This window comes from Tympanuchus pallidicinctus, unplaced genomic scaffold (genome assembly GCF_026119805.1).
Source record: "Tympanuchus pallidicinctus isolate F22 unplaced genomic scaffold, pur_lepc_1.0 scaffold17, whole genome shotgun sequence".
Taxonomy (NCBI): Eukaryota; Metazoa; Chordata; class Aves; order Galliformes; family Phasianidae; genus Tympanuchus; species Tympanuchus pallidicinctus.
The window spans coordinates 13,011,844-13,036,594 of NW_026294690.1; the positions used below are offsets into that span (position 1 = coordinate 13,011,844).

General features: G+C 45.9%; 1 protein-coding gene across 7 annotated transcripts in view; it reads right to left on the reverse strand.

Moving 5' to 3' along the window:
* CADPS (calcium dependent secretion activator) overlaps window positions 1-24,751 on the reverse strand; it is a 174,355-nt gene that overhangs the window by 133,564 nt on the left and 16,040 nt on the right. For all 7 annotated transcript variants that reach the window (XM_052678451.1, XM_052678448.1, XM_052678447.1 and 4 more), the window contains exons 2-3: window positions 12,648-12,761; window positions 9,882-10,214 (exon numbers count right to left, since the gene is read on the reverse strand). In XM_052678451.1, the coding sequence (XP_052534411.1) occupies window positions 9,882-10,214; window positions 12,648-12,761 (447 nt within the window). The remainder of the gene's footprint in view (window positions 1-9,881; window positions 10,215-12,647; window positions 12,762-24,751) is intronic.

Sequence of the window (24,751 nt, forward strand, 5' to 3'; positions counted from 1 at the left end):
ACCTTTCATTGCTGACTGCAACGGCTTTTATACAAAGGCTACACAAATGAGTGATGAAGATGATGGTGTCATCACTACATCCCTCCCAGCTTCTTATTGCCACCTTTTGCTGAGATAAAAGAACTGGGCAAAGGCTACAAGACACTAAGACCCATAATCATGCCTGCTAGGAGACATCACTTCCTGCATTACACAGTGAAGCCTCTTTGATGGAGGCCTGCAGTTTTATAGAACACTATCAGAGCTGCCTTTTCAACACGAGAGGCTGTATTTTAATGTCTTGCATTGAATTCCCCATTGAGCTGTGCTCTAATTTCTCACAAAACGAGCAGGATCAGATGATCCAGAAGAACGTAGGATATTGAATACGAAAACTCAACGCTGAAAGTGTGGTAAAGAACAGCTTATGTAAGCTGCATTCCCTTTAGGTAGGGATATTGACACTGAGCCCCTGAGACACAGGAAATTCACTTTGTTGATAACTTCCCAATTTGTAGCCTGCTCAGTGGGAACAAATATGTGCCTGTTTAGGCATATGTCTGAAGAAATCCATGACCTCTCATTTCTCTTAAGAAATACACCTACTCTTTATTTTTATTTTGGTTCTTTTTAAGATGCAGACCAGAAGATTAACCCAGCAGTATTTCATATTCATGCAGTGCTTTCTAGGGCCAGATCCGTCTGATTTCCAAAGTACTTCTGAATTAAAATGATATTGTCTATCACATCCCAAGCTGTGGCATGAAACTTTTGTCATGTAGCACAGCAACACCAGTAGTCTGAAGAATGAAATGCAGAGAGTGCAGGAAAGAACTGGTGAGTAACTTTGGTTTTAAATAATTCTCTTTTCTGCAATACTGAACACCATATGGGTTGCAAAGGGGAAGAGGCAGCCTTGGAGAAACCATTTCTTTCAGAAATGAAGATTAGAGAAAACACAGTAAAACATTAATAAGGAACTTTCAAAATATTCACTGAGCAGATGACGTATGTCACAAGAATGATCGCTCTATTTCAGACAATAAAAAGGAAATTGAAAGAGAATTGTGTGGCATTAGACTGCAGCAGCTCAGAGAAAAGCAGCCCTGATGCTCAGATAAGATATTTCTGATGGGAATGAAGACCATGGACTTCTGGATATTTCTGGTGGGAATGAAGACCACAGAGTTCTGGCACCAGCCTCCAGCACAGCCACAAAGAGCCATGGCTACACATCACCTCTGTTACACGTCACCACTGCCCACGTGAAAGGCACTGAGAGTCTCCTGGGAAAGCAACAGGATTTCTGTGATAAAATACACATGTGAGGATTGAAAGAGCTGCAAAGCACTGAGATTTTCATGGGGAATTCAAATTAAAGACCTACGAGCAAAATTAAATTCTAGCCACTGCATTGTTTTTCTAGTTAAAAGGAAGAGAGAGGCATTAACATAGTGCAGGGTCATGCACCAGTTATGTCTTATTAAGTATTCCAGCCTTCCTCAAGTTAAGCATCCCATATGGGTTCTTTTGCAGTTAGCAGTTAGTTGCTTAAAGAGAGAGAGGTCTGGATAACACCCCTTCTGTCTCTGAAGGCCTCCTGGGCTGATTGACAGGAACATGTACTGCAGGGAACAAATGCTGCCGAAATAAAAAACAAGACTGCTTTCTCAGAAGGGAGCCAGTGGGGTCATTCCTTTGTCACGTCTTCTGCTCGCCATCTTTGGTTGAGGGAAAGACAAAGAGGAGGGGTGACATTTTCCTTTCCTAATAAAAACACAAGGCATGCTGAGGAACTTCTTTTTACTTCTGATGGCTTGCTCTGAGCCCAAAGCTAGAGCAATGAGGGATGGCTTGAAATAAACATGATATTTTGAGAGGTGAGTCCCACCTTCAGGAACCAGGCCACGTGGAAGCCCAACTCAAAATCCTCCACAAAACTCACTGCAGTTAAATTCTAGACTGCTTAATGGGAGATCAGTGATAAAATGTCTATTTTTTAATTATTGCCTTTTGTCACCATACCCAACCATTTTTGAACAGGGTTTGTCTTGGCTTTGCCCTGGGCAGATCCACGGGGTGTTGAGAGGATGTGGAGATCATTAGGGCTGTCAGTGCAAAGAGGTTTCCCTGAATTCAGTAACCTCTCCATTTGCTCCCCAACTTTTCACCAGCAGTTTCCTCTCTGCCAACACAAAGGGAAGCACCTCTGTAATGTCCATTTTGTGCCATCCCAAATCTCCTCTCCAATGAAATACTTTCAAGTTACATTCTCCTTATACCATCACATTTAGTGATGCTCAAAAACTTTTCCTGTTTCTCTAGCTTCTGCAAAACCCTCCCCAGTGCTTCAGCATCTCCCTGTGTACAGCTGTGCCAGGGAAGGCCCACTTTCCTGCCCTCCCATGGGCTCTGATCTGCTCCTGTGACAAAGCTGAGCACTGGAAGCTGCCAGGCAGCAGCACAGGCAGAAGGCACTGACACAGTTCTCCCAGTTAAAAATCTGAGGATGAAAGTGTTACCCTTCCCAGAGCTCTCTGCTAGCCTGCAAGTGTCAGCATCAGCAGATCAGCTTACGATTCAGTCCTTTGGATTTTTTTCCCAGCTGGTCCTACTAGATGGCAGGAATAGGCTGCTTAGCTCAGTCTTTCCCAAATGCAAGGTGGTGGCAAGGAATCGGAATGATATTAATAAATATGCATTTGAAATGAGGCTTCTGATTCGGTGAAAAAAAGTCAGTCTGGCTAAGAAGCAGGAAAGTCATGCCAACAAATAGATTGTCGGTGAAAGAAGAGAATTAGCAGTCCCTAAATAGAGAGGTTAAGGTAGACTGAAAATGTCAAGCCATTGATATTTCATAAGGTAACCATGGTTATTTTACGCATTCCTTTGCAGCATGAATGCAGTTGATGAGAAGTATTCATGGGCCAATTGAAACAAAAATTGAAGAGATAACTCAGTGGTAATCAGTCCACAAAGACAACAAAGAACATTCTGCTGACACCACACCACAGAAAAACCCTCACTAAATAGAAGAATAAAAAAAACACTTTCACAAAAGGATGAACATCTTGAAAATCACCCTCACTTCAACCCTAATGTACCTGCAGGGATCAATACTGCTGAGTAGGACAGATCTGGTGTGATGCATGAAGCTGCCCACGTGGCCCTCTGGATAAAGCACAACTGCAATTTAATTTGCACGAGCTGTTGGAAATGCAGAGGGATGCTGCAGTCCCTCAGTGCTGCCCACTGACAGTGTCACTAACGGGTTGTGTGTGTTAGTCCTCTCTGCTGCAGCTTGAGATAATTTGCGTGCTTCTTCCATTAGAGCAGCAAGCTCTTGGTCACACTCATCTTGTTGGCTGGGGTCACCAGTCACTGGGATGACAGAAAAGGGCATCAGGGAGATCAGAAGGGACGTGGGACAGGGAATGGTAAAGACGTCCACTTGTGACAAATGACTGTGTGCTCCATTAAGCAAATCAAAAAGAACTTTGTCTTGAATGAGCCCTGTGGGTTTCAGCAGCAAAAACATTTTGTACCCCAGAAGAGAGCTGAAATGAGAGGCTGCTACTATGAGCCCAGAGCTTTTATGGATACCAAAACCTCTCCTTGCCCCTTGAATAACTTGCTACAGCAAGCACCAGTGACTGCTGACCTTTTGGTGGAACAAGTGACATCTGGCTTTGCTGCAGAAAGGCACCCGTACCCATCTGCCAGGGGGTGGCATGGGAAGGACTCAGCACAGAAGACTTCTCTAATCCCATAAATATCTCTGGTGAGCATCAGAAGCAAGCGACTCATTTTTCCCCTGCAAGTTTTCACTATTGTTGCATGACATTATAATTTCCCTGCTAAACATCTGCTCTATGGATGTATCCTAATCTGGTTTCTGTAAAGGGACTGTAAAACCAAAAGATGTCCATAGTGGGGCCAGATCTTGAAGTTCCTAGTGCACAAAAACATACATCCCAACTGGCAGCTAACAGGGTTAAAACACCCTCTGATTAAATGAAAATATCTTTAATTAGTTTAATTGACCATGCCTCAGCCAAGACCATCTGCTCAGCAGCATTTGCCTTCTCTTTGCAGGAGCGATTGATCAGCCATAGCTGGAGAATACAGCATTAGGCTGCATCAGATTTATTTTGTTTAATAGAAAAGCTAATTTGCTTTAAATTTAATTACAGGGGCCAAGATTGCTCTCTCAGTCCATTACAGCACAGAACATGGGCTGACCCTACAGCTAACAAACCCACACAGGCGTCCTTACACGTCCTGCACAGACCCAACACCCAGTGCTGCACAGACTGCCCTGGCACAGACTGACTGATGCATTTTCCTCCCCAAAACACAGCAGTGATGTGACACACACCAGGCCAGCAGCACTGCCCTCTGCCACCACATCCCTCCATCACCTGCTTTACCCCCAGTTCTCAGCACCTCCTCCCTCCCATGCAAACACAGCTCTTCAAAGCAAAAGAAGGGCAGTTTCCCTTCTTCTTGAGTCACTGTGTGCATCCACACTGCACTATTACAAAGGGGGAAATTCCATTCACTTCCCAATGCTTATTCCCTTTTCAATTTCCCATCCAGCCCTAAATCACGGCTGTCCTTCGGAGGGGCTGCAGCTGACAGGCACACTGTGGCTGCCATGGGCTGCTACAAGAGTAATTACAACCCTGCAGAAGGCTCTGGGCTGCCATTTCTGTTTCCATGGAAATAAATACTGAATTACTGAAAACAGAGTATGATGCTTTATGGATTTTGAGGCTTTTGATCGTCTTGAAAGCCCCTCAGCCCGTTTTTGTTGGCGGCAGCTTTGCTCTAAGGGAGGCAAGGGGATGACGCTGCTGGTGCAGAGATTGGTGGAGTGACCAAAAGGTGTTTCATAGGAGTGAAAGGAGGTAGGAAAAAAGGAAATGGGCTCAGGCCAATGCTCTGGGCCTTGGCAAAGAACATGGGCAGCTCTTGGCTCTGTGTGATCATCTGCTGTGCCCTTTGCAAGGGTCAACAGAGCTAGCACTAAACATCCAGCACACTACTGATGGCCATTTCATAGACTTTGAGCTCCAGAATGAAGCTAAAATGAAAAGGAACTGCTCTCTGTTCTGCGAAATTCTCACACGGGGAGCAGAAAATAGTGATCTGATGCTAAAAAGCATCCCTGAAATGAAGGCACAGATGCCCACAGACAGGCAACCCTATGCTGTGTGCAATGATCCTGGGCTCAGCCCTCATTGCAAGGTGTGGCTGGGAATTTTTCATCAGAAAAGAGATAAGTGCATGGTTCTGGGAGGAGACACAAACTGAGCTTCAATTCTGAGGTCAGCCTAACCTTCATCCCGCTGTCTGTGTTACTGGAGTATGAGTTACTACTCATATTCTGCCCCAGTGTGTTCCAGCCCTGGAACAAAGCAGACAACATCCTCCAAGCACTACCACAGCATCTCTGCCAACAATCACCCTCGGGTCTCAACACACCACACTGAAATCAGGTTCAGGAAAACCAACTGAATGGAGGAGATGAATTGTAGAATCATAGAATCATCAAGGTTGGAAATAATCTCTACAGCCATCCAGTCCACTCACTTACCATCAATACTGCCTACTGACCACATCCCTCAGTGCCACATCTCCATGGCTCAAGAGCACCTCCAGGGACAGTGACTCCACCATTCCCCAAGCAGCAGTGCCAGCGCATCACCATTCTTTTGAATTAGAAGATTTTCCTAATATCCAACCCAAAAGGATGAAGGATGAGTAGAAGGAGAGATACCACTGTAGTGGATCATCTATAATTCTGAATTGAGCTAAAATCAAATATTTGATCTGGGACAGAAATTCTAAATATCTTTTCTATTAGTAGCTCTGGAACCAATTTTTTTGGCAAGGGAGCTTTCTGCTTTGTGAGAGATGTCAGCCTGCGGACACAGCATCCTAATTCAGCTGGATAAATAAAAGTCACAACAGTGCATTCCAGTTTTGAGCCAGCTCTGGCTGGTAAGATTTGGGTTGAAAAGCTTTCTAGCTGAGATCACAGGTCCTTAAAGCACACAAAATAACTGCAGAGAAGAGTGGCGTTGATCCCTTTAGGTGATACAGGGGCTTGGTATGTGCTCTGTGCTGTACCACACACACATGCATGCAACTTACACCTACAACCCAGATGGACAGGAACAGATGTTGAAAGAACGTGACCTTCAACCATGCATTACTATGTATTACTCAGCAGGTCGACATGCCTATATTCAGCTACTTGTTTCTCATTCTAAGGGAATTAGGTGAAATTGGAAGCTTAGCACAGACATTTTTTGGATAGAACAGAAATGCCATGGAATGCTTCAGGCCTTGGGAGGAAGAGAAAGCCTGATTGTGCAGCCTGTGAATTCAAGCAATGCTGCAGGGACAGCCTGAGAGCCCAGTGCGGGCAGACAGAAGCACACAGCTTATCAGAGATTGGCTCTGGATGGGATCACTGCAGCTGGATTAACTGAACAGCACTCAACTGCATCTCCTCTTCAGTGTGTGCTAAAAATGACTTTCAGACACAGTATGAGATAGAGAAGTAAATCACTGCCCTACAGATGGGGAATAACAAGACCACAGCCTGATTTCCAGAGATGCTGTTGCAATTCAGCCATCAAAGTCAGTGTGAAATAGAGAGCTGGGCCGAAGGAAAAGCTGACTGCAGCAAAGAGCCAAGTTTGGAAATACCCAACACCTTAAAATAACATTTGTTTTTCCTGCATGACTCCTCCACAGCTCATCACAAGGCCCAAGCCCTGAGTTTTGGAGCAGAACCCCAAATCTCCAACACCCCTCCCTCAGCAGAGACACCAACCCCGGTGGAGCAGAAACGCCAATCCACACTGCGCGTGTTATGCAAAACCAGAAAGCACAACTTCAGTGTCTCTGTATTATTTAAAACGCTCTAGTCAGAGGCTGTGCCTAACAACACTTCCCTCCAAATCCATTTTGCTACAGCACTGCTTCCCATCTTTGTTTTCTAAATGCTTTTCCAACCACATCAGTCCCTTTTGCTGTCTCAGATCCTGCTGTATCATCTCTACCGCATTAAGAACTCACTCATCTCGTACCACCTGGGGATACTGCATTGAAAAAAATCCCTTTGGAAATCCTCCTCTTGCATAAATGATATAATATTTCAGATGTGAACACAAACACAGTACCAGTGATGCAATCTTTATGCAATTAGTGAGTACGATGCAATAGGAGAGCACATAAGAGAAAGGCTCCTTGCTCCACAATGAACTTCAAGCAACTTTTTGGGATTCAGCACCATTCCTGCTCACTCTTTCCCCTACCAACGTCTTCCTTTTGCTTAGAGTTTATCCACAAACAGAACACACAACGTATTTTGCTCTTCAGAAACAGGTGACGGGAGTTTCAATTAGGTTATTAAGAAAAAGATTTAACTTCCAATTAACTCAGATGAAACAAATCATACCTCAGTAATTTAACTCAGTACCCAACCATTTTACCCAGCCCAAGTCAGGGAAGCAAAATAATTGGACTGACTGAAATAAATCAGGACTGAAATAAAACACTCAATGGAAAGCAGTGACCATTTTCAGGTGTGAGGGGCCACGAAGCTCTGAGCCGCAGCTCCTGCTGTATGCGCAGGCTGAGAGCTGCACAGGGAGCTCACTGCTGATCTGCAGCACAGGTTGACAGACTGGGAGAGTGCTTGCAAAAAAGCACTTGTCAGGCAGATACGTTAAATGAGAATTGATGAAAATTCAAAGTTGGGGAGGGGAGACAGAGAAGCTGGAAGGAAATCATGCAGGAGCATCGCCCAGCCCTGCCATGGCCACAGCACATCTGAAAGTACAGAACCTGCACCCATTCCCCCATACAGCTGCACCCGGGGTCTTCCACCAGCCATAGGTAATTCAGGAAATCTATTCCATGACCAACATAAACATTTAATCATAAGAGATGAAGAGGAAAAGGGGCAGCACAAACCACTGCTCAGTGCACATCAGTCACTGTGCCCAGCAGCTCTGCTGCAGAAAATACTCCAGAAGAGTGATCTGCAGTTTTGGCTTGTGCTGGGAGCTGCCCATGGAACCTTATCCAACAAAACACCTTCAGGTTGCTAAGTTCTAATTATATCTCCTGCAACAGACTAACTAGGTAGGAGTGGACATCCACAGCAATTTTGGTGCTCCAAGGCAGGACCGAAGTACTCAGCTTATCCTTGCTATGCAGGTACTAAGAAATGAGCAAATCTCATGCTAATACTCACTTCCAGCAGAAATTGTGTCATTCTCTGGAAGCTCAAATTACAGGTTTGCCACCCCTGTATATCAGACAGAGACTCTTGGCTTCCAGAATACAGCTACAGCCTGCAACAGGAAATGGGTTGCTGCATACAAGAAGGCAATCTACAGGGAGCAGCCAGCACAAACTGCCACTGGGTTCAAGGTGCCAGCCAGAGAGGCTCTCAAAAGCAGAGATCATCTACAGAGTAGTGCAGCAGAGATCAAATACTGCTTTCTGCATCCCTGGGAACCACAAAGCAAGAGAGTAAGATTACATGTTTACGCAAAGCCATCCAAGTTCCCGAGCTGTGTGCAGGTCAGGGAGGGTGGGAGACAGAGGGCTTGAGTGAGTACAGGTTAGGAAAAAACAACTGCAAAACTGACTCAGCTCTCAACCCACCACTGACAACATCGTGGTTTTGATTTTACAGAAGTTCTCCATCAGGGGATAGAAGCACAAAATCTAGTTGGTAAACATAATTTATGAGGACTGATGCAGTCCTTGCTACTGCCTTTGCTGCAAACAAGCCTCAGTCAGGGACATTTATCCTCTCCCCACTCTGCCATAAAGGACTGAGATGAAGAACAAATGCGAGATAATTAAGCTCCTTACAGGGTAAAAAAATACATCCAAAATAATTTCGCATGTCTTGAACAAAGTTGAAAATGTCTAGACACAAGACAGAATTGGTCTCAAATGTATTAATTCCAATTAGAAGCTGATCCCCATAATTACAGGTTTTACTCCTCCTCCGAAAACTGTCCCTAGCATTACCACGCCCTTCCTGTGACTGCCATTCTTTATCCTGCTGAGATATCAATACCCAATGGAAGGAGCACAATCTGGGGCCAGGCAGAGTGATGCGAGCAGCTCTGCAGCACCCAGCCCAGCATCCCTGGGGATCCAGATCTCACTGAGGGCGAAAAAAGAGACATGGGAAAGGTTTGCATCCATCTAGGAACTTGCTGCAACCGGAGCAGCTCCAAGGCAGTGGAGATTTGGGATGTTCCCTGCTTTGGGAAGCAACAGCCATGGGAAATGAGGCTCTGGTCTGCGGGCACACAGCCCTGCCCTGCAATCTATGGCTTCCCCTCTCCTCTAAACAAGGGAGTTTGCATAAGATGTTCACCCTCAGGGTAGCTGAGCTTCCAACACTAATAAGGTTATTGCAGGCTGCAATAAAGTGCTTCTGTCATTTAGGTGGGTGATGTGACAGCATAAAGGCAAGCAAGTCACAGCAAAACAGCCCTCTTGGGCCCCATCAAAGACCTGCTCAACCAGACACAGAGCTCAGGAATGAAATTTTCCCATCTCAGCAATTCTATGGGGTTTCAGGAAAGAAAACTTTTATAAAGACTATCTAAAATACCCACAGAAGCCTCTAAGAAACCAACTAAGAGAAAAAAACACACGCAAGCGAAGGAAGCCTGCTTGGACTGCCAGAACAGAACTGGCAGTGCACAAACCCCACCGCGAACCAAAATGCTTTTGCTTTTGGAAGTTCTCTCATTTCATCACACTCAGAGTCTCCAGTTTATAACGGTGGCATTTCCATCACCAATCACTTCCCCATGAACCCATTTCCCCCCGCGCTAGGAGGAGGACCCTACCTGACAAGCATTGTACAGCAGCTGATGCTCAAACTTCTTGATCCCCAAAATGTTCTGGAACATCTCGTAGAGCTGCTCCTTGCTGAGGATGAGCTCGGAGGCAGCGCTCGCCGTCATCCTGGCCTGCTGCTTGCGGGGATCCTCCTCGCCACGGTAAATGGCATCAAACTTTGCCATCCAGGAGCTCAGGACCGTCTCCTTGCTGAGGCCATCAATTTCGGGCAGGCTGCGCACCCTCTTCTCAATGTGCTTCTTGAAGACCTCTCGGGAGTCATTGGCTGAGCACCCTCCGCTCTGCACCATCCTTGCAACGCGATCGCTTTTCAGAAACACCTGTGAGGAAAGAGTGAGTTCAATGGTGCTGCTTAAAAACAATCCCCCCTCGCTCCTGAAGGACCGCAAATAGCATTTCACTGCCAGGAAAAGCGCTAACTCATCACCAGCGTGCTTTCCAACTTCCCACTCAACAACCACATGCTGCCAGACTGACAGAGGCTGCATCTGTATGGTGTGATGTTAATGTAATCAGGTAAAGCTCCTGCTTTGTGTCTGCTAGAATGGAAACACTGTGATGCGGTGTAGGTCTTCAGGCCACGCCACACTTTGCCTGATAAGTAAATGCCATTCAGGAAAGAAAGATTATATTTTACTCTATCAAATGCTTTAATAAGAAAGTTATTGCATAACTATGTCCACCCAGCCAATTTCTGCCTTGTTAGCAGGAGTCCAGTCATCCTACTTCAGATCAACAGCATTGCATGGATCCATGTAGCCACGCATGGGGAAACCAGACTTACACCAAGCTACTAAACCAGACCAGATCATTGCAGGCCACCCTGCGAGGTGCAGGACATTGGCAGCAGGAGGGAGAAGACAGCTGATGAAGGTGTTCTTATCACTTCAAGAACAGAGGGTCCAGATGTAGCAGGGCCCAGCACAGCAGGAGATTCCACAGGAGCCATAGAGAGCCAAGGGGTGACAGGGTGACAGGGGAATGTTGTGCTAGCTCTCCCCCCTCCAAGCCCTGAAGGCAGAAGGGCGGTCAATGCCAAGTGAGAAGTGCTGTTTTATTAATGATGCTGAGAACTGACAAATGTGGCAGGTTGGGAAGAAGGTGTGTCAGCACAGGGGCGTACCTGTCAGCTTTCAATAATTCAAAAGCTCACGGATGACTTGAAGACGTGGTAGATTTTTGTATTGCTCAGCAACATGGTACTCTATGTTCCCAGATGCTCAGTAACACAGGTGTCCATCAGGAATGGAAGTGGGTCTTCCTCCAGGACCAGCCCACTTCTGAGAGCCTGTGCAGCAACAACACCAGCACACCCATCTTATCTTTACAGTTTGAACACTGGTGATAACACCCTGGGTGTGCACAGGGGCTTTCAGGTTAGATAACAGGTGAGAGCTATCAGAATCTAAGCTCCCAGCACAGCCTGCAGCTGAGAAATTGCTCAGCTTGCTGACTTAGGAAACGGCAGGAGGTCACAGCCAATATCACTGCTGCACACAGCCTCGTCTTGCAACACTGGAACCAAGCCTGGAAAGTTGCTCTAACGGACAAACAGGGATGCATCATGCTTTTTGTGGCCTGAGTTATGTAGGACAATTCTAGTGAAGCATCAAGTTGAACTGCAAACATATAGCTGTTGTTTGAAAGTTTGATTACTTGATGTAATTATACAGCACAGGACTCTGGAGCTGGTCAGGAGATGCTTTCAGACAGAGTCACCAGTGAAACAGGAATGCATTTTGTCTGTTTATAAGCAGTTCCACTTTCCTGCCCAATAATCTCCTCTAAACAAATTATGCTGCTCTTACATCCTAAAATGCAGCTCACGCCATCTTGAAAACTTTCTCTAAGAGCATCTGTTCAGCAAAGCTGTGATAAACTGAGGATCCCTTGACAATTTCTTTCCTGATAAGAGATGTAAATTACTCTCAACTTCCTTCCTGTATGGAGAATGATGGAGAAGTAACTATTAGGCCAGTTTAATAGATTTAATCCAGGGATAATTTGTGTTTTCCTACCACAGAAGCAGCTGCTGTCAATTTTTTTTCTTATAGAGTTAAAATTCTCTTCAGTTTCAGTATCTGATTTTGGTCCTCTCAGATTCCACTTCCATAGAAATATTTTATGTAGGCAATTCAAAATCCTCACCTTTTATGACAGTACAGCTCTAGGGAAAAGACAAATGGTTTGCAGAAAGGCTAGGAAAAAAAACAACAAGCAATCCTCCTCATACAAATCAAAAGCTCTGATTTCCTGCAAAAACAGAACCTCTTTCCTTCTGAGAAAAGATTTTTAAAAAGGCTGCACGTAAAGAAGTGAAAAAAGGAAGGCACACAATCATTCCTTGGCACAATTAGGAGAGATGCTCCACGTTCTTTAGCGCCATCTAGTTTTGGTGATGTACACCTCCCCCACTCCTCCTTTGCTTTAGAGCACTCGTGTTTTAAAACAGGTTGGTTAGAAGATCAGGAAGATCTCTCTTAATGCAAAGGAAGAATGAGCTGCCCCACAATCCACTTATGGGATATGCCATGGGGCATGGGAGAGCCACTGCTGAGTTATGGACAACACATCTGCACACCCTGAGCTTCACAAATCTTGCAGTGTGTTAGAAAAGGAAAAACTCTGTCAACAGAGCACCAAAAAAAGGGCAAGTGCAAAGTACAAAGAGTCCATTCGCTCAAAATTTGACCCTGTCCATAAAAAAGGTGAGAACAGTGATTCATATGAGCAATGAAATCACCTTTGCTTACCTCATAGTAGCTCTGGACAGCATTTATAAATGCTTCATCTGCCACAATCTGGGTTTCTCCATTGAGAAAGGCCTGGAAGCGATCTTTGATTGTCTGGAGCTGCTGCTTACTAATCTGAAAAACACACCAAAAGGACAACAATAGTCAAGAAAGGTTCATACGGGAGGGAAGAAAACCCACACATATTCTCCTATCTCTGCAAGGTGCTTACGACATGCATTTTTGCTCCCCTTTGGGGCCAGTAGTGGAATGAGAACGACGAGTCAGCCGTCTGCCCGTAGACGCTTACTCTTTACTCTGTTCTTTTAAGAATCACAGGCACCTAAAATTACCCTGAACATAATTTCTAAACAACTCCACCACCACAAAACACACCTTTACTGCTTTTAATACAACAGACTCTTACTGCTTCAGGACACCAAAGTCAAAAGTAGACTGTTTTGTGTATGGCTGGCAGACACAGTATTTCTCTCCCCAGTTAGCCTCGCTTTGCTTTCCAGAAGACAAGGAATCTTTTTCATTTATTTATGTATTTAGGCTTGTTGGCTTCTATTGGTTTATCACAGATGAAACCTCAGTCAAGACCAGTGGTGAAAGAATTTGATGCCATTTAATGCGAATTCAAGGGCAAACCTGTTCACCTTATCAAAACAAAGACTTTGCTGTCCCTTCACTGCTCAAAACAGTTTCTGCCCAGCAGGCAACCGGTACAACTTACAAGACAACTCTAATTTTGGCACAGCGACATCAACAGAAGGTTCACAGGGCATTATTTCAGCCTTGTAAGATAACACACCGTTATTTTGCCAATTTATCTGTCAATTTAAAAATGGATACAGCTGAAAAAAAACAACAACCAAAACACCACCACCTTTTCAGCTCATTGCACAGCTTTACAGCAGGTACACAAATAATGTACCAGCAATGGCAGTAAAACACTTTAAGATGTGGGTAACGCTCATCTGAAGGGCTGCAGGATTTCGGCGTTGTTGTGTCTGGCTTGCTATGCACCTACTTCAGGTTTGAGGATAAGAATTAAATTAGACAAAAGAGAAGGAACAAAACAACATGTATACATGACAACTTCAAACTGAAAGGGAAAAGAGAGCAGTAGAAATTAAGATAATTATTTACTAATGACCAGAAGGTCTAGGAAAGGGTAAGAGGAGCACTTTTTCTTGCTCGTATGCCAGCAGAAGGAGAGAGCCCATTAGAATGGATGAAAGAAATAAAAGTAATGGCTCTAAAGGTCTAAATGGCTTCGAATAAAGCATCAAAAACTACAGAGATCCAAATGACTAGAGTATAATGAAGCCTGGTAAACACGGCTAGAGATAAAAAGCAGGAGAGGGACCACTTGGAAAATGTGACGATAAATATCAGCACGTCTGGATGATGCACCGTGCGTGGTGTTTAGGGACTGCGGTAACGAACACCACAAATACTGGTAATTAATTCTGCAACACCGTGCTGAGGAGGGTTAGTGAGCAGTGGCAATTTAACATGATAATCTGGTATTAGTTTATTCTGGTGCTTATGGAGAGGTGTTCATCAAAGCTACATAAAGCAAGTCTGGCTATCTCTGCTTCAGAAAGCATGCAACAGCCTTTGCTACCAGTGTGGGTGCCAGGAAGAATGGTCATTCTCACTCCCAAAAAGGCAGTCTAAGAAGCACCCGGACTTCACAGAGTCTGACACACAAAGCAAGGCTCAGCATCACCAGGGGTGGAACAAGAACCATCCCTGTAAACTGACCCACCTCAGCTTGGTCATTCTGAAACAAGCCCTGCAGAAAAGCACTGCCAAGCTCCTGCTCGTGAGGTTGGCAGGATTCAGTTTTTGGATAGAAGAGTCCACCTGCCTTGTCAGACACCTAAAACCCTTCGCAGCATTTGCTAATAGCACTACAGACAGCACGAACCCTTGGGCAATACCCACAGCATCAGATGTAAAACAGGATCCAGACTTATCTGAGCTGACGGAATGTCCTGATGGAATTGGAAAGAAAACTGGGTCAGCAACAAGACGAGACAGAGACAATGCAGTGATAAGTGGGAGATACCTGTGGGAAGGTGCTAGGTCTGTTTTTATTAAGCATTTAATTATCTGGAAGAGAAGAAAATCAGGACGTTAATTAAATGTATTGATGATATTGCATTAGCAACCATTGTGAATGTCAAGCAGGAACGGCGACAGAATAAAAGCCATAAGAAACCAAGAAAAGAAATAGGAAAACTGCAGGCAACATTGAAATCAGTGTGGCAAGGCACAAGACAAACTAGGAGCACAGATCTCCTGAGCTAAGAGGCTTTTCATTAGGGATTTTATCAATGTGCATGATGTTTTTATTATTTTTCCCAGGTTATTTCTTAGTACAATCTCCACAAGTCTTTGCTTGTTCAATTCCTGTAATACTACCTAGCAGCAATACTTTCTGCTCCTCCCTCAATATTAAACGGGCTACCTTCAAAACAAATGATGCTTCTTGAAATACACAGAAGATCCCAATACTCATCTGGCACACAAGCTCCCGGGGGCTGTGGAAATGAATCACCAGGTTTTTCTCTACTGGAGTGTCAGTTGCCTCCTCCTCACCCCAAGCTCTAGACACATTTTCAAAACAACAGCAAGGGAGAGCCTCTCTGATACAGTACACGTGCGCCATGGACCAGCCCATGGCCAACAGGACCCTCGTTCTTCCACCAGGCTGTGAAACAGCACAGCTGTATTGATCCGTGTCCATATTACTGTTACAGAGGTTATCTAGAAAGTCAGTTTGAGCCAGAATTAATTGCTTTTATATTAAACTTAGTTTCAGCAGTGCGCTCTGTTGTAAACATAAAGATGAAAAGAGCCGGGAGCAAACAGGACTGCTGTGGTTCTAACGACCTTCCCTTCATTTTCCAGCCCTTCCTACTTTTCCCACTACCACTTGCAAGGCCCAGCAGCCTTTACACAAGAAACAACAGCCACTTCTGCATCTGACAGAAACTGCACGATGCCCTGCTTGCACATATTGGACCCAAGTAAATGCCCCAAGTCACCATCACAGCCTGTTTGTACGGTGAAGCATTTCATAGCCTTTATCTGCAGCACATGTTTATCTGGCAGCCAAAATACACACGTGCATGTTAAAGTGGTAATTAACTGACCCAGCGATGGTGAACTACTGGTGCTGGTACCAGGCAGGGCACCCTTAGCACTCGGCATCAGCAGGCAACCGCAGGGCATTTTGGCAAACACTTGGCAGAGAAGTTCCCTGTCGCAGAACACGTTCTTGGGAAGAGTTTACCAGCAGCTGGATCACCTGGGCATCCAAATGCTTCCTGCCTTCTTGGTCTGACATTCAAGAAACTGTGTGCCCAGAACAACCTGCTGACCTCAGAAATGGGGCAGAACAAAGTCTGTTACGCGCCATCTCCCTGCCACGGTCCTAAGCAAATCATGGAACATCAGCAAAACAAGATGAGGCTCATCCAACAAGGACTTCAACTAGCCTCTGACAAACCAGCAGTCGGTGCTTTTACACAGAGGGATATCAGAGCCAGGAGCCTGGAAGCCCCTCGCGCTGCAGGCACCGTGTCAGCATCAGCACCACCTGTGTCTGGCAAGAAGCAGCTCAGCGGAAGACCGCAGGGAATTCCCAGAGGGAGCATCTTTCTTTTGTCTCAGAGCGATCAGCTTGCAGCACACAACCGGGAGCAGATAAAGCTCTATTTCCTTAGGACACCTGCTGTTCCAGTACCACTGCAAGGAGGAATATTTAACTGCTCAGCAGGCTGTTGTTCTGGGCTTGGTTTTGTAACATCTAATAAATATTTTACTGCTCCTCAGCACCAGGTAATTTAGGAGGAAGCTAAAGCAAGCTTGTGAATGAGCATCCCTCGCCGTCAGCGCTTCCACAGTCAGAAAGTTGGCTATGGCTTGAACTATGTACAAGGAAGAGATGTGACAGGGGTCAGAGCAGCTGAGCACTGGTGCTGGAGGGCATAGAGCCCAGGGGAAAGCCATAAGGGGGGCAACTACTCCTGGCCCAAAGGAGCTAGAGCAGCTGCTTCAGGGAAGATGCTCAGGAACACACATGCCACTGCTTTTTTTTTTAATCACCTTTGTATGCAGCACTAAATCTCTGGCCACCTCTACTGATACATCACCTCTAGCTCTGCACCTGCCCCACAGTCCCAGCCACGGGCACAACCCTACAAACCCAGCCAGCAGGCTGTCCTTCAGCTGGGAACTGCAGCATGTTTCCCCTGTGCTGGTGCTGCTCTCTTTGATAGGAGAGGGGCCCCATGGGGTGGTTTATGTCCCCAGCACTTGTCTTTTTAATTGCCATCTCTCCCAGGCAGATATGGCTGCTTTGCAGACTGCTGAATGTCACTGGCTTGTTGCTATCAATGTAAGCAAGCAGTATTAACTGTGCATCTCAGAGAAGTCCTCCCAGCTGCCTAACAGCATATTTTCTGGTTGTTTCAGAGAAGTTTAATATTTGTTAGCAGAGAGCTCCTTGTGCTTTGGCTCCTGACAACCGCAATGCATCTTTACAGGCACAGCAGGCAGGCACGTGCCTTTCCCTCCCTGTGCCTACACTCACAGAAAGGAGCCCATCACTGATTCACTGACTCTGACATCACTGCTCCCAGGGGACACACACGGCACATCCCTTACTCCAGGATGAGTGCTTGGAGCCTGCTGTGGAGCAGGGTGCTGCCAGAGGGAATGCATTGCCTGCTCCTCTCAGCTCCCAGCGATGCTGCTCGTTGCAGAAAATGCTCTTCTGCAGGGGCATAAATGCTCACTCTTTTCCATTTCTTTTCTGCCATTTCTTTTCTGATTCATCATGCCACTCTTTAGACACATATGAATGACATTAAACATTATTATGGTTGCTCCCACTTTCTGAAATGCAATGATGTGTGCTTTTGTAAGAGCAAACCAAAGTCAGGGTTTGGGGCTTGCCATGATCACCTTCCCCCGACATCTTCCATCTGCACCCTGCTGCTGCATGGGAAACCTGGATGGGGACACCAGAAGATGCCTACTGTCCTTACCACTTACTTGTCTCTAACAGGTGTATCCATCCAGCTCTGCATCTCCCATTGTAAACAGTTCCTTTTTTTCACTCAGATCAAACACCTCCCCAAAGAGGAAGGCACCAGTAGATCCCAGGCACAACCCAAGGACTGCTAATTATTCAGAACTTAAATGAGCCCAGGAAGAGGGTGAAGGACAGGGTGGGAACACAGGTTGGCTGTGCTGGCTTGTGCCTCAGAGAGCAGCTCCCAGGTAAGTCCTTGTTCTCCAACTGCCCTACTGTTCACTTCTTTTGTGCCTCATCTCCTGTCTTAGAAAGAAGAACAGCAGCACTTTGCTTCTCTTCAGAAACAGCTAAATGAATGAGAAGACAGAGAACCTCTCACAGACAGGGATGGTGGGCTGTGGGAGAAGAAAGCAAGCTACTTTTTAGAGGGATGCTTTCAAATCACCATTTGAACTATTTTCATCTCAATGTTCCCACTCCAGGCAGACCTTACATACTGCAGAACTAATCGTCCTTGCTGGTTAATGTATACAGCAGCTCACACTGATTTGAAAGCGTTAATGTGATCCAAAGATCTTGGACTGACACTTCAGATCTGCAAACAACAAACAGTCCTGTCTCTGAACAAAAAGGTACGTGTGTCCACCATCACTGGAGTTATTTTTGTGCTTTTTTCATCATTAAGCTCTGACTTTCTCCTCCATTTCACAGGCTATTTTAAGAACACTTCTTACTGAGCAGAGGAGACGGGCAAATGAATGGAGACTAAAGGACTCCTGCTGTGTCCCAGCCTTGTGAAAAGTGCCATTTTCAGCCTGGCAAAGTTAGCAGGGGAGGTAATACCTTTGATACTACTGAACAATACAGCAAGAACTGGCAAGAAGCTTCCAAGCACACAGGGCTGAAGTGCTGAGCCCTGATCGCACCCACACACTGCTCTTCTCCAAGGAAAACTCATCCTCCCAGAAGAGAGGGCTGCCATCTAAAGCAGTTTGAGATAGGCTTAGTGAGGTGGAAGGGGAAGCACAGGCAAGTCAAAGCAATGGGTCTTGCCCAAAGGCAGCCAGTTTTCAAAGCACCCCAGCAAGAGATCTAACCTATTACACAGCAGGGCTGTGGCTAAGAACAACTGGTCACACTGGAATTTTTCCCTTATTCTGTGCATGTACTATGACTTCCAGGAAACAAACTCTAAGAAAGAAAACATTCTCAGTTTTAAGAAAATCTAAGAGCCAAACATATTTGTGATCCAGTAGAAAAGATCAGTTGTCTCCTTCAGACAGCACTTGAAAAAGGTTCAATCAATCACTCAAGCCAGAACAGAACTCATTTCTAGACGAAAAACAAGAGAAAAGGTGTGAAACTTCAGCATACCTCCTCCTCACATTTCCTGCTGAAGTGAGTAATCTCAGATTTTACAAGGGCACGTTGCTTGGTGCTGGAAAAAAAAGTTTGGTAGAAGGTAGTTTGGTCCAAGCAGCAAACTGCTGTTAGAAAACAGCACTGCATTTGCATCCCCGTTGCTGCGCAGAGACACGAGGTGTGGGAACTGGCATTGGCTGGTATGTACATAGATCGTTGAGAAAGGCATCAGGATACATTATTCACAGTAATAATGATTTCCACTGGAAAGGTTTATTATTACAATTGTTCTTACCTACTTTAAGGCAATGTACTGTTAAAGTTATCCAAGTTTTCCAAGCCCCTGTATTCAACCAGAATATTACAGGAGGCTGAAAATGAAAGAAGCAAACCTGGTGACTTTTCTCAGGCATCCTAGAGATGGGGTGAGTGCCCCATGGGGATACACCTCCAGGTCCAGTTTACCTCAAACAAGTTCCCAGGTTTCCAAGCTCAGAGTCCGCTGGCCCAGCAAGGGAGGCTGGAGGAAGCACTGCCCATTTCTCCATTTTGTGCTGTAAATAAAAATGAAATGCAGCCATGGCAAACTGTGTTCACCATGGTGCACATGAAGCACGTGTGCAGGGCATGCAGGTCCTGCACTGGCACCTCCAAAGAGGGCAATTAGCTGCCTGCATGAAATTAGGCGTGCAGCTTGATAATGGTCTTTGAGATAAGAGAAAGGCTATCTGCCGGCTGGCTTTGCAGCAAGTGGTCTGAGCTTTGCTACAACCTTCAGGAGCATCTGGTAAGGACAGGTGGGATATCACAGCTTCCTAGGAGAATATCCCTCTTCCTTTGGTGCCTCTGGCAGGCATGCTAGTTTCCTTTTGCCTTTCACCTCCTGCTCAGTTTAATTAAAGCCAAATAACACCCCTCAATGCTGCTTTCCATGTTCCAGAACCCTTTAGAAGTCAAAGAAGATAAATTGGGTCTGCAGTGATCAGGTTCCCCAGTGTCCATCCCAAACTTTTCTGGGCAAATGTGAGATACCAGTTTTCTAACAAATCTAGCAAAATGCAAGTTCAATATAATTATTACACATTAAACACCTAAAGTCTGGCAGTTTTCAACCATCAGTTGTATGTGACCCTGCATAAAGATCCTTTACAAAAACACAGCTACATGTGAAAGACTTTCTCAGTTACAGAGTGAGAGCTGTTTTAAGGAATCCTCTGGAATGGAGTATAATGAGGGCTGTCCCTAAAAGAGAAGGGAGTCATTCTTCTTCTTTAGGCCTGAGGCAGGGTAATTTTAAGGGCTTTAAGTTCCAGTCACTTCTCCTAGGAGGGTCACTGTTCCCTGCTATCACTGTGCTGCTGATGGAAAAGCCCCGAAGGAGTGATGGGAGTGGGCAGTGGGCAGAGCCCTATCCTGCAGGGCAGGAGGAAGAAGTGCCTCTCGTTGCATCTGGTAGCAAGTGCCTGTGTGTTGAGAGTACAAGCCAAAACCCCCACAAAAAGCAACAGAGACAGCACAGATGTCAAGCATATAATTTCAGTGTTGGTAGGAGCAGAAAATATGTGGGCATAGAGAAGGAGGAAAAAAAAAAAAACCAACAAAATCAGATTATTCTTTGTGAAAGGCAGTTGTTGTGCTAGAATTTGCCTAAGGCATTCTGCATCCTGGAGCTGCCCTTCTGTTCCCAGGTGCCCTAGAAGAGATGATGGAAACTGTAAGAGTCAAAAAACATGAAAAAGGGGGAAAATAAGCCCTAAAGAATGAGCACAACACATCAAATCACTACCTTCTTGTTTTCCTCCTCCAGCAAGCATACGGAAGCGGCTATGCCATGGCAGCAGGCTTGTGCAGGCAGCAGAACACAGAGCAGGATATAGCTCCTGGGGCATACCCAGTGTGCTGTGATCCCAGCATTGGCAAAACAGATCCCACATCACGTGTGTGCACACAGGTTCCAGCAGCTCAGCTCGCCTCAGCCCTGCTTCATACTGGAACAGTCCTATTAAAACCTCAGCCTACACCAGACCATTAGAGATAACAGTTATCTACAGAGACCCAGAGGAAAAAACACTAATCTTAGATGATCCTCAACATGGTGATTTACCTGAGAGCACCCAAAACATTTGATCAAGCTGGGTGCTTCACCTGGGGTGCTGGGTGTTCAGCCAGCATCGCCGCCAGCTTGTGCCATATTGCAGAGGGACCCACACACCGGTGCTTGAGGAGGCGTTGCTGATTGACGCTGTCTCCAAGACAAATGCCTCCTTGCATCCCAGCACTGAGCTGCCTGGCAGCTGCCTCCAAAGGACCCAGCACAACAGTGGCCATGTGGCTGGGTCCATAAACCCAGCACAAAGAATGCCAGACCCCCCCACTGCAACAGCTTCACATGGGGAAGCATCCATGCTCTTGTCCCTGACACTAGTGTTATTTTCCTATTCAGTCCCTTCTGCAGTTCCCAGACTCTGGAGATCTGCACAAGATGGTTACTTGAGTGGGCAAGTATCCTACCCACACTAAGAGAACAGGGACAAACTGGTGTGAAACTTTGTTCCACCTCCGGTTCGTTCCCAATCAGCCTTCAGTGCTTGGCTTGATGTGCACAGGAGACAGAAAGCTGTCTGCTCCAACCAAAACCCTGCCTGCAGGCTCAGAAAGCCAGAAATCATTTGCCAGAGCACACATAACAATCAGCAATGAATATTCCCTCAATTCCAGGAAATCTTGGAAAGAATAAGCCCAGTAAGTTGAAAATACAAGGTACCTGAGGACTTCAATGCCATTGCCAGTTAGGGAGAAAACAGTCAGCACCAGTCTTGGCGAGAAGACTTCTTCCTTGGCTGGTGCAGAAGCCCAAGTCTTTGCCATGAACCAGCACACAGCTGCCTTCCCCTGCTGCATACACCAGGCAAAGCTGCCAAAACAAGGAGCGGAGCTGCTGGGCAAGCCTCACTCATCAGTAGTGGCAGGCATCTGTCTATTAAACTTTGCTATTTTCCTTTTTTCCACATCCTATCTTCTGGGGTACACATAAGCTCTCCTTAAATTTAAAGGGCAAAAACAATTTCTCACTTCTTTTAGTATTCTGCACTATGATCATTTCTTTTCAAACCATGTACTGTTCCAGTGAGCCTTAATAAATCCAGTGATTTATTTCTAAGACAATTTTCTCAGAAATGGGATTTAAATGAGCAAAACAAATCCCAACTCAACCAGATACAACTGGGAACCAAAGAAATTGAAAATAACATCAGGAAAAAAAACAACAAACAACTAACTGGCATCAGAAAGCCTGTGATGTAGCAAAGGAACCACACAGTAAGCAGACATATGCAGATAATGCACAACAAGATGCAGATATCAATCCTGAGCCACACAGGGTCTGACATAAGCCAGCAAGGCAAGGCATCCAGTAGCCCCTTTGCAGCCTGAGCAGAACTCAGGAGCAGCCTCGGGGCTGAGCTTCCTGCTGAGCCTGCGTGCAGCTCTGCTGCTCAGGAGCTGACCACAGGATGGGCGACACCGGCTGCCTCCCCTGCTCAACAGCTGCTGCTACACTCCTGGAAGGAGACTGGTGCTCCATGCAGCTACTTAGGGCCTCAGAGAAACCCTCTGAAGCACCAAGCCAATTCAACAGAAGCAAGACTTCTCTTTTTCGTGGTGCCTTGAAAACAAGGACCAACACCTACCACGCTCCTCAATTTTATAGGCTTTTTCCAGGACAGAAAATAAGAGAATATTAAGCCGGCACAGAAAGCACAACATTACAGCAAAACCACTGGCAGCAAAGCTCTGTGTCACACACAAGGAATACCTCCACACTGCCGATCCTGCAGCATCACAGGGCGTGCTGTGCTGCTGACACCAGATTGCAATTTCCATTAGTGTTAATAGGAACCGCTGACAACAGTGGCAGTCAGGAAGCCAAAAAGCCTCCCATCTTGATGAGCGCCTTCATTAAGTACAGAACTGCATTAAGTCTGCCCCAGCAGCTGTGCTATGCAAACGATGGCTGCTGTGAGCATGAGGAAAGACCCAGAGTCCCCAGGAGAGCTCAGCAGCTTCTGAAGAAGTGCTGGGATGGGTGACAGCCAGCAGAGAAACAGCCCAGTGAAGACCAGCTGCACTCCTTGGGAAGGTGGATGAAAGGAGCAGGATACTCCAGTGCTGTTTCCACCTCTTAAATTGAATATGAAGAGTTTTCACTGTGTTAAGCAGACAGCAATTCTACAATCACTGTACCTTAACAGAAACAAATCCTGCATTAAATGCAGTGATTTTCAACCTCCATAGTGGTCTAGCACTTCGGATTGGAGGAAAGGTCTAGCATTACAACCATAACTTCAAGACATTTGGCATCCCCGCCCCTACAAGTACTTGCTCAAAAGCAGGGTTCTGATCCATAGACAGTGTGATTTTGGCATCCCCGCCCCTACAAATACTTGCTCAAAAGCAGGGTTCTGACCCGTAGACAGTGTGATTTTACAATCCATCCTTTTGGTCCATGCAAGGAAACAGACAGATCTCAACATATTGTTTTCTGTTCTCCATACAGGAAGAGAATGGGGTGGTGAGACCATGTTTGAAGCCTTTGGTTGGTATGGGGGCTGGTTGAGAGCAAGGATAAATGAACTGGGTTTGCAGCAGACATGAGGGACATCTTGAGTTTGCTAGTGACACTGTATGGTAAGGCTCCACCTCAGAAGCAGTCAGTATCTTGTTCATCTTTGCCATTTGTGGGATTTATTTCCTCTCACTTCATTTTTCTGAATTAAAAAGTTATAAAATAGTGCTGGAGAGGAGGCTGCAGGAATTCATGGCACTGCAACGCAGGCACACAGAGCCAAGGCTGACCAGCATGCATGAAAGTAAGTGTGGGTTGCTCCAGCACTGTCTCCTTTTCATACATTTCAGGGTATCAACTGACTGTGACTGGAGCCAGGTAGAATTTTCCATCTTTGGATACAGCACAGCATGTTTTCACTGCAGAGCTGAGAAATCATTTCCTTCTCCAAGGCCTGACTCCTCATAGCCACAGGTTTCTGTAGGTTTCAAGCATTCTTAAAGATAAGACTGCTCTTCCTGCAGCACTGGAATTTGCCACACACTGCCAGCATCTCCACCTTCTTAAATCTCATAAGTTAGCCACAAACAGTAGGACTCAGCATTTCTCTGCAGGCACGTCTGTAGTAGGCCAAATATTCTAGATGTGCGAAAGCCTAGATGTAAGTACAGATTTTATCCTTTAGAAAAAGCCAGATACAGAACAGAAGTCCTACAAAGAGCGCGTCAACTAAGTGCCATAAAGCAGTGAAGAAACAGAGGTAACACCACGCCGTTTCAGCACCGCGGTCAGCTCCAGGCTCGCCGCTCTGCAGCCGCTGTGATTCTGATTCATCGGAGCCCAGCTGCTCGCGCCCCAAGACCTCAGACCTCAAACGGAGTCCCGTGAGGGTCTGCGGGAGCCATCAACCAACCCCAAGGAACCCCAAGGCCATGGCAAGCAGAGGGAAGCACACAGCACTATGCAGCCCCCGGCCCAGCCCGCAACAAATCTGCTCTCACTACACACTGGACCCAACTGCCTTTCTCACTGACTTCTCTTCCCCCCCCCCCCCTCCTCCTTGGAAGGAGCTGATTACGGTGGAAGAGGTTCTCTGTGGCTCTCACGTGTATGAATCCTGCACTTCAGAAATTTATA